Below are 15,607 nucleotides of genomic sequence, written 5' to 3'. Positions count from 1 at the left end.
TAAAGCCCATTTTTCCCATAGTGCTGCTAAAATACTCTTTTTTACACCTCTTTTTCTGCCATCATGTCAATTAATTTTTTTTTTATTTAGGAGGAGACTAAGTTCTCAGCAGAGGAAAGAACAATTTTGGGCATAGAACGTGTGATTGTCCATACAAATAATGACACAATATGGCAGACCCTACACTCGACAAACAAAAAGACAGGAAATACCTAAACTTTAAAATCAATCTTAAAAGGAAGACTGTAATATTTGAAACACCAAGAGTGACACCATATATCAGCCCATACCATAGAAAAGATGAACAGACCTGAAACATGGCTATTTTTCCTTCTTAGAAAATGGCCATTTTTGACTAAATTATGAAGATCACTACTAAAATGTTCACAAATTCAAGAAGTTTACCACTCAAATTAAAGCAATCAAAAAATGTTTGCAATCAATGCTTTTCCATAATTTTGAACAGTTTGCGACTCTTGTTTTCACAAAATGAGGGGGCCATGGCCGCTTCAAAAAGAGGGGAAAAAAGCCCCATGAAATACCTGAACTTTCTCCAGTTCTGTCTTCAATTCGTCACTCAGGGCTCTTTCCTGGGAGATATGTTCCTTGAGCATATTTCGTTCCGACGTCATTTCTTCCCTTGTTGCAGCCTCGCGCTGGTACGCACTGCGGAGATCTTCAACGTTGGCACGTTCAGCGTCCAGTTGCATGATTAGGTCCTCCATCGCCACCTACGGCCAGAATCAAGGTATTGTTTTATGTCTTTTTTATTTTCTATATTTCATAATATTTTTTTTTCAAAATTACATGTAATGTAAAGACATAGGTACTTCACTGAACAGAACAGATTATTTCGACTTAAGCACATATACAGCTCATCGTCATTAACATAAATATGCAATAACAGCATAAATACAAAACATACATCATTTTTGAAGAAGATCAATATAAAAAAGAACGAAATACACGACATACAAAAGGCGATCACAAAAGCTCACCATGAGCACATTGTGCTCAGGTTAGCTTAAAAGTAATACAAATATGTTTTCTCTCCTTTTTTACTTTTATGAAGTTACTTTTGGGTTATTTTATGACAATTATTTGTGCAATATCTTTCTTTAAATTTTTACTGAAGAATCATGTTTTAAGAGTACTTAATAATTGTGTCAATAAGTCATGACATGGCTTTATATTTCACAGTGTCATCACATTTTAACCCAACTAACCCAGTCTGATTAAAGGTAGTGTGTCACTTTATATATAACAGAAATTGTCTCAGATAGCAAAATAATATTCAAGATAGCAACCTTTTTAAGTGGACTGTGGCTTAACGCTCAGATGGGATAACAGACTTTAATAATATATGATAACATACATGTACACCTCATATGATTTGATAATGCATACAGTCACATGAAGCCAAGTACTGATAGCTCAAATCTTTATCTGTAAATTGTAGGTACAAAGTATTATATTATTTGATTTTAACCACCAGTTGAATGGGTGTAATTTAAGGAATATAGATTTTTTCTGAATACAATTAATAAGGTGAACAAGATGGCAACGTTTTCTCAGTCAACTATGGCTAGTGGCTCTGATTCATTTATAGACTTTTGTTGTTCCCCCTGTCATGAGCACAAAACTGTTCAGTGGGCGGAGTTTTACTGTGATAACTGTGTAAAATTTTATTGTCCAAAATGCATTAACCTTCATGGTCAGTTGTTTGGAAAACATGTGACATATGGAAGGGGAGACACAAGTAAGTGGCCATTGTCCAAGGAAGTGGAGGATTTCCTTCTGAAGTGTGACCTTCATACAGACAAACATCTAGAAATGTACTGCAATGACCACAGTCAGCTGTGCTGCACTAATTGTGCTTTCCTAAATCATAGGTAACTGGGATACTAGTATATATTTGCTTTCAAAAATGTTTGTTTTTATATACAAACCCTTCAATACAGCATTATTCAGATCAATTATTTGTAGTATTTTATTTTGCAAAAAAACCATCAAATGTGTGCATACAAATTTCAATTATGAGTCTTTAAAATTAGAAAACAGTATCATAATGAAATCTTTACATATGTAATAACTAGAAAATAGGATTTTAAAAACAACAAAAACACAATGAAAAAAAGTACAGACATATTTTTGCATAATGGCCATGAAAACCACATACAAATATTTGAATATTATTTCCCTTTCAGACAATGTGCTAAAGTAACACTGATATCCGAGTCAGTCAAAGGACCCCTACCAGATTTGCAGCTACTAGCAAGAAAGATCCAAACTATTCTTGAAGAAATCAAGCAACTTCAGAATTATTGGGATACCAACATGCAGTCTTTGCAGGTTTCATACGACAAACAATTACATGAAATACATGAAACACGCAAAAAAATAAATAGTATTCTAGACAAAATTGAAAAAAACACTATGAAAAAGCTAGATGATAAGTTGACCAATCTAAAAGCTTCTGTCAAGACTGATACGGACAATTGCAGCAAGCTAAAAAATGCTCTAGAACAACTCAGTGGCGCAATACATGACGTTGTTGATAAAGGCAAAGTGGAACTGTCATTTATTGCCAGTAAGAAATGTCTGGAAAAGATTTATTATTCTGAAACTTATCTGAAGGAGAACTCAGTTCAGGTCGAAAGTTCACTGACATTCCAGGCCGACAGTGATGTTCAACAGTACTTGTCTAAATTGTCCGGTCTAGGGGGGTTTGTACTCAGTACCAAGGCATTATCAGTAATAGACCAACTATTCACTGTGCAAGGAAAGTCAGAGTATAATGTAAGCATACCAAGTGATAGAAGCTGCGGTATCAAAGCCATTTGTGTTCTAACTGATGATGAGATCCTTGTTGCAGATCAAGCGAATAAACGAGTTAAGCTACTCAATCCTCAATACCAGGTGGTGGGACATTGTGATTTAACTGGTTATCCAAATGATATGTGTCAAATCACACAAAATGAAGTAGCTGTTACTGTGAATACTGATGACACACATGAGGTCCTGTTTGTCTCTGTGAAAAAGAGGCGGCTGGTTAAGGGCAGGAAGTTGCAGTTTCAGCATTACTGCTATGGTATTGCTCATGATCTGAAAGACCTGTATCTCACCTCTGGAACTGCACTTTACAAGTATTCAATGAGTGGAGCTCTGTGGAAAAAGTTGTATGAAGATAGATCAGGCAAATTCACAGGTAAAACTGTGTGTACATATTCCAATAACATTTGAAATTTTTATATGAAATAATACAATAGCATTACACTTTATATATACATATTAACACAAAAATCATTTGTATTTTACATTTTCCAGCTCCAGACAATTTTGTTTGCAAATAACTGACTTTAATTTCAATATAAGTGCATGAAAACTCCTCAACACAAAAGTCTTTCCTTTTATCAAGTGTTTTTCTTGCATTTTTCTTTCCTGTTTACGTCTTTTTTATTGGTTAAGAAAAATATTTCAAATAATTCCATAATAATAGTCATGTCAGAAAGCTCTGACTATGTCAGTGAGTACATGTACTTATTAAGAGTATGTTAGTGCTGTTTATTCCATGGGGTTTCAGCATAATATAATCATCCTTGCATACATGATTCATTTTAAGAAAAATCATTCTCTAGTATTTACAACAAATGGCTTACATGAATAAGTGTAAGAGTGTCTTTATTAACATCATGATTCTGTAAAGAACTAACTACAATGATCCTGCTCTCTTTACAGTATGGAAATGTGCAGTGAGTCCTTCAGGTGAAAAGATATTTGTCACCGACAATTCCCATAGCAAGGTCCTCACCCTTGCCAGAGATGGTACAGTTCTCCACACCTTCCTAGACCTACAAGACCCAGGAGGTATTCATGTGACTGATCTGGGACAGGTGCTGGTCTGGGAATCTTCTGTATCAGACATCCTACAACTGGATGGTGAAGGCAAGAAGAAGCTGGCCACTCTTGCTACCAGGAAGGATGGTCTTCATAATGTACGCTCAGTCTGCTTCAAAAGGAGTACAGCATCCCTCATTGTGGGACAATCGGACAGTAACATTGTTGTGTTTAAAGTAATATAGTTTTGTTTGACAAGTTTCAGTACAAACATTTTGGAACATGTACTTTACATGAATTCTTGGCCACACCAAACTTGTATTCAGTATTACGTTTCATCACATAATTCACATGGATGATTTAATATTGTCGTGCCTACTAATGTCAAACAGGTGCCAACGCTCTGCTGCTGATGCAGTTAAGAATAAATGAAAGCTTGTCAGAATTTTTTTTTATTTTTTTTCAAAGTTGTAGGTGGAAGCACTTTGATTTTAGAGCCAATGTTCAAAAGGTTAACAAAATGCAAAATAAAAATGTTTGAGCACGACGCCGGAAGACGAGCTGGCTATGTCAATACCTCAAGTTTTCTCCGAAAACAGCCGAGCTAAAAATGAATAACATTTACACACATAATTTATTTGTGGTTATGTTCTACAATATTTTGGTGTAATTTTTATGCAAAGTAAAAAGAACGGCTGAGTGCAATTAACGAGGGAAGGTCCTACATTTTCTTTTCTTTTTTAACAATCACAATGAGTTCTATCCTAAAACAAGGGCTGCTTGTAAAACATGCATGCCCCCCATATGGGCTGTCCGTTGTAGTGGCAGCCATTGTGTTAATACGATTTTTGTCACTGTGACCTTGACCTTTGACCTAGTGACCTGAAAATCAATAGGGGTCATGAAGTGTCATGATCCTAGGCAAAAGCGTTTTTGAGTTATCATCCGAAAATCATTTTACTATTTCGGGTCACCGTGACCTTGACCTTTGACCTTGTGACCTCAAAATCAATAGGGGTAATCTGCAAGTCATGATCAATCTACCTATGAAATTTCATGATCCTAGGCGTATGCGTTCTCGAGTTATCATCCGAAAACCATTTTACTATTTCGGGTCACCGTGACCTTGACCTTTGAACTAGTGACCTCAAAATCAATAGGGGTCATCTGCGAGTCATGATCAATCTACCCATGAAGTTTCATGATTTTAGGCGTATGCGTTCTTGAGTTATCATCCGGAAACCATTTAACTATTTTGGGTCACTGTGACCTTGACCTTTGACCTAGTGACCTCAAAATCAATAGGGGTCATCTGCAAGTCATGATCAATCTACCCATGAAGTTTCATGATCCTAGGCGTATGCGTTCTTGAGTTATAATTCAAAAACCATTTTACTATTTCTGGTCACCGTGACCTTGACCTTTGACCTAGTGACCTCAAAATCCATAGGGGTCATCTGCGAGTCATGATCAATGTACCTATGAAGTTTCATGATCCTAGGCCCAAGCGTTCTTGAGTTATCGTCTGACTACCACCTGGTGGACGGACCGACCAACAGACCGACCGACAGACCGACATGAGCAAAGCAATATACCCCCTCTTCTTCGAAGGGGGGCATAAAAATATTAAGTTATATATAGATTTATAATTATGTATTGTACAGACTTCTTTAATTGCTGTTTTTAGATTATACTTTTGTTGATTATAGTTCTATATGTATTAACTTATGTCATTAAAGCTATCTGCCTATACCGTTCACTTTGTTTTACTGAATAAATTAACTTATACTGATGTTCACATTCACCTTTCAATTTTCTTCCAATCAAATAAACAAGTATTTGCATTATCTGTTTACTACATAAATAGACATTATTTTGTGTATTAAAGTTACATTTGCATTAATTGTGTTACTACATGAATAGACATTATTTTGTGTATTAAAGTTTCAATTGCATTAATTGTGTTACTACATGAATAGACATTATTTTGTGTATTAAAGTTACATTTGCATTAATTGTGTTACTACATGAATAGACATTATTTTGTTTATTAAAGTTACATTTGCATTAATTGTGTTACTACATGAATAGACATTATTTTGTGTATTAAAGTTACATTTGCATTAATTGTGTACCCAACATGAATAGACATTATTTTGTGTATTAAAGTTACATTTGCATTAATTGTGTTACTACATGAATAGACATTATTTTGTGTATTAAAGTTACATTTGCATTAATTGTGTACACAACATGAATAGACATTATTTTGTGTATTAAAGTTACATTTGCATTAATTGTGTTACTACATGAATAGACATTATTTTGTGTATTAAAGTTACATTTGCATTAATTGTGTACACAACATGAATAGACATTATTTTGTGTATTAAAGTTACATTTGCATTAATTGTGTACACAACATGAATAGACATTATTTTGTGTATTAAAGTTACATTTGCATTAATTGTGTTACTACATGAATAGACATTATTTTGTGTATTAAAGTTACATTTGCATTAATTGTGTTACTACATGAATAGACATTATTTTGTTTATTAAAGTTACATTTGCATTAATTGTGTTACTACATGAATAGACATTTTTTTGTGTATTAAAGTTACATTTGCATTAATTGTGTTACTACATGAATAGACATTATTTTGTGTATTAAAGTTACATTTGCATTAATTGTTTTACTACATGAATAGACATTATTTTGTGTATTAAAGTTACATTTCCAACAACGTTGTATTACTCATATATGCCAGTTATTTGTTGAAGTTTATTTTACAGCCTGAAAGATTTTACAGCCTGAAAGGCTCACCTTATAATTATAGATACTATTGTAAGTTGGACATCTGGGCTTTTTAAGACGATTTTATAGCCACTATTAGGTCATAGTCGCAATGTCAAAAAGTCAGTCTGTTTTTCCCAAATCAAGTCGCTTAATTGTATGCCCATTCACAACAAGTTATATGGCTATGCCAGGAATCAAACCAGAATATCTTGCTTTGTGCTCTAACAACTGCGCTAGCCAGTCTACTCTCTACTTTCAAGCTGTTTAAGAATAACAGCTTTTTAAGGCAACTAAAAACAAGAGGGCCTAAAAGTCCAAAAGTCTCTCAACTGAGATACAAAGGAACTGACCTGCTAATTAAAAGCAGCCCCAAGATATCATTCAAACAAATCTTCTGACCAAGTTTCATGAAGAGTGAACTATAAATGTAAATTTTAGTGTGCTAACAAGGTTTTACTACAGCCATATTAGGATAAATTCCCCGACCACTGGTGGCAATGTTTTTCAACCCAATTACTTTCTAACTGATCCAAGATATCATTAAAAGCAAAAGTTCTGACCAAGTGTTAACAAGACTGGACAATAAATGTTGGTTTTAGAGTGTTTTTTTTTTTACTACAGCCATATATGGAAAAATGCCCCGCTCCCTTGCAGCCATGTTTTTCAACCAATCGGAACCATTTTCAAAAAAGTCCAAAATATCATTGGGACGAACCTTCTCACCAAGTTTCATTTAGATCGGACAATAAATTTGGCCTCTAGAGTTTTAACAAGGTTTTACTGTAACCATATATAGCCATATTAGGAAAAATGCCCCAACCCCTGGCGGCCATGTTTTTCAACCAATCGGAACCATTTTTACGAACTCATCTAATATATTATCTGGACAAATCATCTGACCAAATTTCATGAGATCTGACAATAAATATTGCCTCTAGAGTGTTAACAAGGCAAATGTTGACGCTGCACAATGCACGACGGAGGACGAACAAAAGCTGATCACAAAAGCTCACCATGAGCACATTAATCTACAAGACCTGGGGTCAGACTCGATGTTACCTGGTCTCTGTTGTTAAGCCGTTCTGTCTGTGACTTCTCCACATCCAAGCTCTGCTGGAGATGACTGCATCTGGCTCTCTCACGATCAAGTGCTCTGGAAATACCAAGTACCGTGTTTTTTAATAAATGGATATTGTAAAGTTTGTTTAAAATAAATGGATATTGTAAAGTTTTTTTGAATAAATGGACATTGTAATGTTTTTTTGGAATAATGGATATTGTAAAAAAATAAATAATAAATGAATATTGCAAAAAAAAATAATTAAAGTTTGTTGTAAAGTTTTTTAAATAAAGGGATAGTGTATTAATTTTTTTCAAATAAATGGGTATTGTAAAGTCTTTTAATTAAATGGATATTGTTTTTTTTTGGTGTTTTTTTAATAAATGGAAATTCTTAAGTTTTTTTTATAAATGGGTATTGTTAACTTTGTTTGAATGATTTGGATATTTTCACGTTTATCCTGGTGCTTTGTACAGCTTTAAACGCTACAAGATTAATTTACCTTTTTTAATTAACTTCCCAAATATCTCCAATTTCTAATTATCTATATAGTAACCGCCTCTTGAATAGCTACCCCAAAACCTAGCAATCTCCATACAGAGGCGTATTTAGGTGGGGGGGCTAGGGGGCTAAAGCCCCCCCAGCTGGCTGGCTAGACACAATTTTTAATAAAAATGAGCCCCTTACAGTTTCAATCCACTTGTGTATTTCCTGTCATTTGTCCCTAATTAAGCCATAAACAGCTGTCGATTTGTGTGATTAGCCCCAAGGCATGTGTACAGGCGATCTAACCTTTGTCAGCTAAAGTGCACGCTTCATTGACTGTAAGTAATAAACTGCGCTATTTGATTGGCTGAAGAAGATACATTCAACTAATGAAATTCATCCATACATTTAGCTATAGATAAATGTTTACAAATGGCTGCCGCATGAACATTGTGAAAAACAATCTTTCAATTTGTAGCAATTAAAGAGTTTAGACGAACGCAATGGACAATCATTATTGTTTTCTCTGTAATTTCTTTGATGAATTTAATTGGTATTAGCTCTTTAGAGTGATAATCCTTTTGAGTAACAAGTTATTGCCAGTGAAATTCAACTGCACACTTAATGAATGGCAATTATTTTTTTATTTTTATTTTTTACAAATCGGGCTAACTGCTTTGATGTTCATCCATAGTTTTTAAAATTAAAAGACTCAAAAATGAAGAATTACTTTGCTATATGAAACTAAATCATTTTCTTAAAGCGTGACAACATCGAGGCAGCAACACCCGATTTAAACTACACAAGAAACCTAACGACTCCCTTTGTTGACACTTTTGTGAACGAAATGGACACCCAATTCAATGATTTGCAGACTAAGGCAGCCATGGGATTGAAGTTTATACATGAACAAATGTGCTCCTCTCCTGTCAGTGCTAGTGAACTTGAATGGTTCAATGATGATCTCCCTTCCCCTCAGTCCCTCCCTGCCGAGTTGTACTTTATATGGCAGGCTAGGTGGAAAGGTGTACCCAACCCACCTTCTTCCCTTCAGGGCTCTGTTGCACATTGTGATTCCCAGCTGTACCCCACCATTTACACTGTTTTGTCCATATCATGCGTGTTCCCTGTCACATCATGCGAGTGTGAAAGGAGTATCAGTGCCCAAGGACTTGTTAAGACAAAACTAAGATCATCAATGGGTCAGGACAGGTTGTCCGCTGTGTGCCTGCTTTCCATTCATAGGGACATGGACATAAACATTTTAATGTTGTACCTAAGTTGACCCAGTAGGATATCCAACAAGGTTAAATAGGAGGTCCACCCATCTAACTCCGTTAAAAAAGTTATAGATAAAGATAATGTCTCCCACCACTTTAGTGGTTTGAGAGACATTTGATTTACCCCTGTGTGTCTGTCTGTCCGTGTGTCTGTCACACTTGATGTGTAAACTCAAGTTCTTTTTTGTTTCACATGCACTTTTATCATGCAAAATGCTGATTAGATAGCAGGAAATCGCATCATTTAAAGGTGCCATTTCCAAAAAAAATTCGACGACGGAAGGGGACACCCCTCCCGCACCCTCCCCTGTTGAGCCCCCCCTCTGAACATTTTCTGGATCAACTCTGCCATATACCTAATAATCTCCCTTACCTAGTAATCTCCCAATACATAGTAATCTCCCACTATCTAGTAACCCCCAAATACATAGAAATCTCCAAATATCTAGAGATCTCTCCATACAAAGTAATCTCTCAATACAAAGTAATCTTTCAATACCTAGTAATCTCTCAAGACCTAGTCATATCCAAATATCTAGTAACCCCTCATTACTTAGTAATTTCTCAATACAAAGTAATCTCTCAATACCTAGTAATCTCTCAATACCAAGTAATCTCTCAATACAAGTAACCCCCCAATACCTATTTATCTCCCAATACCTAGTAATATCCAAATATCAAGTAATCTCTCAATACCAAGAAATCCCCCAAATACCAAGTAATCTCTCGATACCAAGTAATCTCTCAATTTCTAGTAATCACCTCAAACATAGTAATCCCTACCCCAAACCAGTCCCCTCCCTACCTAGTAATCTCGCCCTGTTTTTGCCGTTCTCTTTCAATGGTCTGCCTCAGCTGTGCCAGCTCCACCTCTGTCGCCTGCTGGTGCCGGCGCGCCATCTCGAGGTCCTGTTGGACATTCCGTATCGTCACGGAGTCAATCTCCACCTGACTCTCTGCTTGACACCGCTGGTCCCTTTCCGACTGTAGCTCGGACTTGAGTTGCTGAAGTTATCCAGGGTTTGAAATCAGTTTTGGTTGCATATTTGCAATTATGAACAAGTTAACTATTGCTGACAAATAATAATTAATTCTTATCAAACCTTATGAAGAGGGAGGGCTGAATATGATAGATATATACTCATTTGAAAAAAGTATGAAGCTAACATGGATAAAGAAACTTGCACTATGTACAGGTAAATGCTTTGTATTAGTCTATTCACTGTTTGATGTTAAAAAAATGTTAAATATGGGTAATGCATATGTGCAAAAAATTGTTAAAAGATTAACTAACACATTTTGGAAAGATGTTCTTAATTACTATAGCATATATGTTAACACATTTAAGATTTGTACATTTGATGATGTATTAAATATGCCATTATTTTACAATGACAACTTTAAAATTGGTATGAATTGCATTTATGATAAGAACATGTATGAAAGAGGAATTAGACTTGTTAGAGACATATTATGTACCTCTGGAGGGTTTAAGACCAAGAATGATATTGAGAATTACACTGGAAAAGTGCTAAATTTTTTATTCTATGAAGGAGTTAAAAGAACTGTATCAGATTTTATTAAAAAATCAAGTTTTGCTACTGTTAACAAGTCAAACACCACTGGAGTATTTTTCTCTTCCTATCTGAATGTTATTGTTTTTAAAGCAAAACCAAATAAATCAATATATAGCACATATACATTTAATAAAGAAAAACCTACATGTCAAAATAAGTGGAATGAAATATTTAATAACATTGACTGGAAGTTTGTACATAACTTTGTTTTTGAAAACTCCAGAGATACATATATACAATGGCTTCAAACTAGAATTGTACACAGAATCTTGGGTACAAAATCTCTGTTATATAAAATGAAAATTGTTAACGACAATCTATGTTCTTTTTGTAAAAAACATGAGGAAACCTTAACTCATCTTTTCTGGGAATGTGAACACATTCAACCCATTATCAACTATATAAAATATTCAATGAATCTAAACAACATCAATTTTCCCAACATCTCTTGCCAAGATGTTCTACTTGGGATTTGTTCTGAAAAAATGACCCCCATTAATATTTTATTTCTTGAAATGAAAAGGTATGTTTTTATCTGTAAAAAACATAGTAAAATCCCAACAGTACCAGGGCTAAAAAATAGTTTTCAACTAGCATGGGAAATTCAAAAGCACACCATTTGCCAAGGATCGGAATTTCCAAATTGGTCAGTTGTAAGATTATTAATCAATGAACCCATAACTTAAAATGTACTTGCTTTACATTGATGTGCACTGAAATGAATGATTTCAACTATACACTGTGGTTTTGTTTTCACATATTTTGTTTGTTCAAATCTACACTTTCTTTACCTTTTACAAAAGAAAACAATGATATGTGTAGTACAAATCTCCATATTAAGTATGAAGATCCCTGTGTTATATAGAAAGTATATTTGCTACTTGTATTTTCTGTGCTTTCACAAAGTTTGTCATCTACTATGTATCTATGTATACATGCATACATTGTACATTGCTAAATATAAACTTGCATCCGCTGTTTATAAACGTGCAAATCATTTAGTTGTATACTAACACAGGCTGTATTTAATTGCTACTAACACATAATTTTTGTAAGGTATGGAGTAGGATGGCCTCGACCTACACATACCTATTGACGAGGTAAATAAAGTTTTCTTATTAAAAAAAAAAAAAAAAAAAAAAAAAAAAAAAAATAATTAATAGGTTCTAATTAATCCTTGCTATGAAAAAACTAGCCTTGATTCAAGTGCGTAAAGTGTTGTCCCGATTAGCCTGTGATGTATGCACAGGCTAATCAGGGACAACAATTTCTGCTTTTATTGTATTTTTCATTTAGAGGAATTCTTTTCTTAGCAAATATCCTTTTAAAGGCAGAAAGTTTCGTCTCTGATACGCCTGTGTGGACATCACAAGCTTATCTGGGATGACACTTTACACACTCACTTTAAGCCCTGTTTTCCCAAAATGTGACTCAAATAATAAATGTTTTTAATTTAGTTTGACATAGCTAGTATGCGATCATTTAGTACTTTAGTTAAGCTAGTAACCTGTATAGCACGAGGGTCGATGTGCAACTGCTGCTGCTTTAGGATCTCAAGTTCCGCCTGCACGCGCCACAACGTCTGACGTTCGGACTCGAGAAGGTCAGACAGGTTGAGAGACTTGGACTTCTCCTCTTCCAAGGCATTTCTGTGAACAAAAAAATTGAAGACTGATAAAATTTCAAAATGTAAGCTTGATAATACTAGAAAGTTGATCTTGTTACGTGTATGTGTTTAATGTACTTATTAACACATTTTAATACTATAATACTGGTTTAATTTAGTGGTTTAATTTAAAACTCTTACCCATGCAGACCCCCATTTTTTATAAATATCCTTAAGTCTGTTTTAGCTAAAGCTAAACTTAAGCTGACTCTTAATATTGTAATTAGAAGTACAAATTTGTTATTGAGAAAACATAACAAACTTCAAACAAGAGCACCGCATAACGGGTGCCAACGCTCGGCAGCGAAAGCTTGTCAGATTTTTTACATTTTTTTTAGAGGTCACAGTGACCTTGACCTTTGACCTAGTGACCCAAAACTGGGTGTGGTGTGTAGAACTCATCAAGGTGCATCTACATATGAAGTTTCAAAGTTGTAAGTGGAAGAACTTTGATTTTAGAGCCAATGTTAAGGTTTTAGCACGACGCCTACAGCGGACAACGAGCTGGCTATGACAATACCTCGGGTTTTCTCCGAAAACAGGTGAGCTAATAAAAATAACATTTTATATAACAACTGCAATATTATTTTTACAACACCAACACATTTCAAATGGAAATATGTAGAAGTATGAAATAGTTAGCATACGTTGTTTTTTCTTTAAGCAGACTTAGAAATATTTGTCAGAAAAAGGGGCCAGTAGGGTTGTAGATTATTTATGACAGAAGAAAAGGTTCTCTTTTACCTGATGTGCTTATTACATTAGAGCAAGTTGACATTCTTTTAAATTATGTATAAACCTGTTCCTCAATACATACAAACTGTTATCCAATGCATGACATTATTTATAACGGACAAAAATGGTTTTGTTTAATATTTTCTCCAAAAATAATAAGATCGGTAATACATTTGAAAAATTATCAATAAAATAATGTGCTTTTCAGACCAGTATCTGTAATTGCTTCCACGTAACTTAAATTGTACAACTGTTAAAGCATTCTTGTTAAAATAAAAATACAATACATGTGATTTATAAGCATTTGTACAATTCAATATACATAGAATATGTTAAGATAACCATATAAAATTAGATGTGTACATGTGACTTCTTGACATCTTCTCATTGACATTAACTTTTAATGGGTAACGGAGATACAAAAGCAGACACGAAAACAATAAAGGCTACACTATTGAAATTCAAGTGCCACCTTGACCTTGAGCCAGCTTGATTGACATATGCCTTATACACACTGTATCAGTGAACTTAACATTGTAGGTACGCTTCATGAAAACCCACCAAAAAGTATTAGACAAAGGAGGCTCAAATTTTATTTTTTACCATTAAGCATGAACTTGACCTTGAACTGGTATGACTAAACCTTGACCTTGAACTGATATGATTAATTCTTGACCTGGAACTGGTATGACTAAACCTTGACCTTGAACTGGTATGACTAAACCTTGACCTTGAACTGGTATGACTAAACCTTGACCTTGAACTGGTATGACTAAACCTTGACCTTGAACTGGTATGACTAAACCTTGACCTTGAACTGATATGATTAATTCTTGACCTTGAACTAATATGATTAATTCTTGACCTTGAACTGATATGATTTATTCTTGACCTTGAACTGGTCAATGAAAATGACTAAACATTGACCTTGTATCAATAGTTACTTCTGTAAATTGTCTCAAATCCTTTAACATTGTGGCAAAGTTTCATGCAAATCCTTCCATTGGTATAGGAGATATGGCAATGACATACAAATCAAGATTCAAACTTTTGACCATGAAGTATGACCTTGATCTGGTATGACTAAATCATGCCTTCTACAAATCTTCTCTATGACCTAAACATTGCAGCCAAGTAAATTCCTTGCATGGGAAAGGTAAATATGGAGAGGGCAGGGAAACATGGAAGATCAGACTTTTGACCTTGAAGTAATCTTGAGTGACCTTAAGCAGCTGTTAAGTAACATGGTATGAAGGTTTTGGTACAGTCCAGGCTTTTTCCCAGAAGGTTTTAGCATACCAAGCCTGCGGTGCTTGGACTTAAAAATCAATTTTGCTGCAGTGCATGTTTTATTCCGATCATGTCTTAATGTTTGTTATTTAATATTGTAATATATTACTGAAATGAAATAAATTGAGTAAAATTAAATAAATAGTAAACAAAAAAGTCTTTTCATGCTCTAAAGAAATGTTGATGTTCATTTATATAATGAAGCAAATTTTTTTTTAATCTATGCACGAAATGCCCCCCAATCCGCATCGACTCCATTTCGCGCTGCCTTGCCCCTGTGCTTGGCCAAATTCCTAGGGAAATGCCTGCAGTCTTATGAAAGTGCTGAAGAATATTTATACTTTTACTACTGAATTTTCACCACAAAAGCAAAATACTCGCTCAAATTTATACCCTCTGAACTTGTCATGATAATCTCTCCAATAATTCAATAATTACATAAATCAAACTCGTTATACACACCCATATCTTACAAATTACTTCAAGTGACCCTAAAATCAACACGATTTCGATCTTAAGATCTAATACCTTCTAATCCACAAAAGAATTAACTTGTTAAGTTTGCACGTAAGATTATAACAGGATACAACTTATTTACAGTATGAAGAATTGTTCAGACATTTTTATCAAATTAAGAGTTAATCATTCTATGTAGAAGTTTATTATTTTTTAAGTTTGTTAAAATTCTGCAGTGCGATATTCTAAAATGTTTTTCTATTGAGTTTTGACTTTTGCTTTCCTGTAATCAAAACTTAATCTTACAACTGTTTAAACTTAACCAACACAGTGTTTTGTGCCATCAAAATTAATGCTCTTTTTTTTGTTTTACGTACATTCATTTCTCTAGATACAGATTTTCACAAATCATAATATTTT

At 34.3% G+C, this 15,607-nt stretch overlaps 2 protein-coding genes across 2 annotated transcripts in view; one reads left to right on the top strand and one right to left on the bottom strand.

Annotated features, from left to right (window-relative positions):
- The window catches only part of LOC127855708 (A-kinase anchor protein 9-like), a 477,990-nt gene that overhangs the window by 247,246 nt on the left and 215,137 nt on the right, over positions 1-15,607 (bottom strand). Inside the window, exons 55-58 of the mRNA XM_052391486.1 lie at positions 12,548-12,689; positions 10,269-10,468; positions 7,697-7,790; positions 543-731 (exon numbers count right to left, since the gene is read on the bottom strand). Coding sequence (XP_052247446.1) covers positions 543-731; positions 7,697-7,790; positions 10,269-10,468; positions 12,548-12,689 — 625 coding nt within the window. The remainder of the gene's footprint in view (positions 1-542; positions 732-7,696; positions 7,791-10,268; positions 10,469-12,547; positions 12,690-15,607) is intronic.
- LOC127855711 (uncharacterized) lies at positions 1,450-6,584 on the top strand. Its single transcript, XM_052391505.1, has 3 exons — positions 1,450-1,892; positions 2,208-3,208; positions 3,739-6,584. Exons 1-3 carry the CDS (start codon positions 1,558-1,560, stop codon positions 4,080-4,082), a joined length of 1,680 nt encoding a protein of 559 aa, XP_052247465.1. The 5' UTR covers positions 1,450-1,557; the 3' UTR covers positions 4,083-6,584.

The sequence above is a fragment of the Dreissena polymorpha genome, chromosome 13 (assembly GCF_020536995.1).
Source record: "Dreissena polymorpha isolate Duluth1 chromosome 13, UMN_Dpol_1.0, whole genome shotgun sequence".
NCBI lineage: Eukaryota > Metazoa > Mollusca > Bivalvia > Myida > Dreissenidae > Dreissena > Dreissena polymorpha.
Note: the sequence above shows the minus strand (reverse complement) of the source record. Positions and strands in the feature narration are given on the sequence as shown.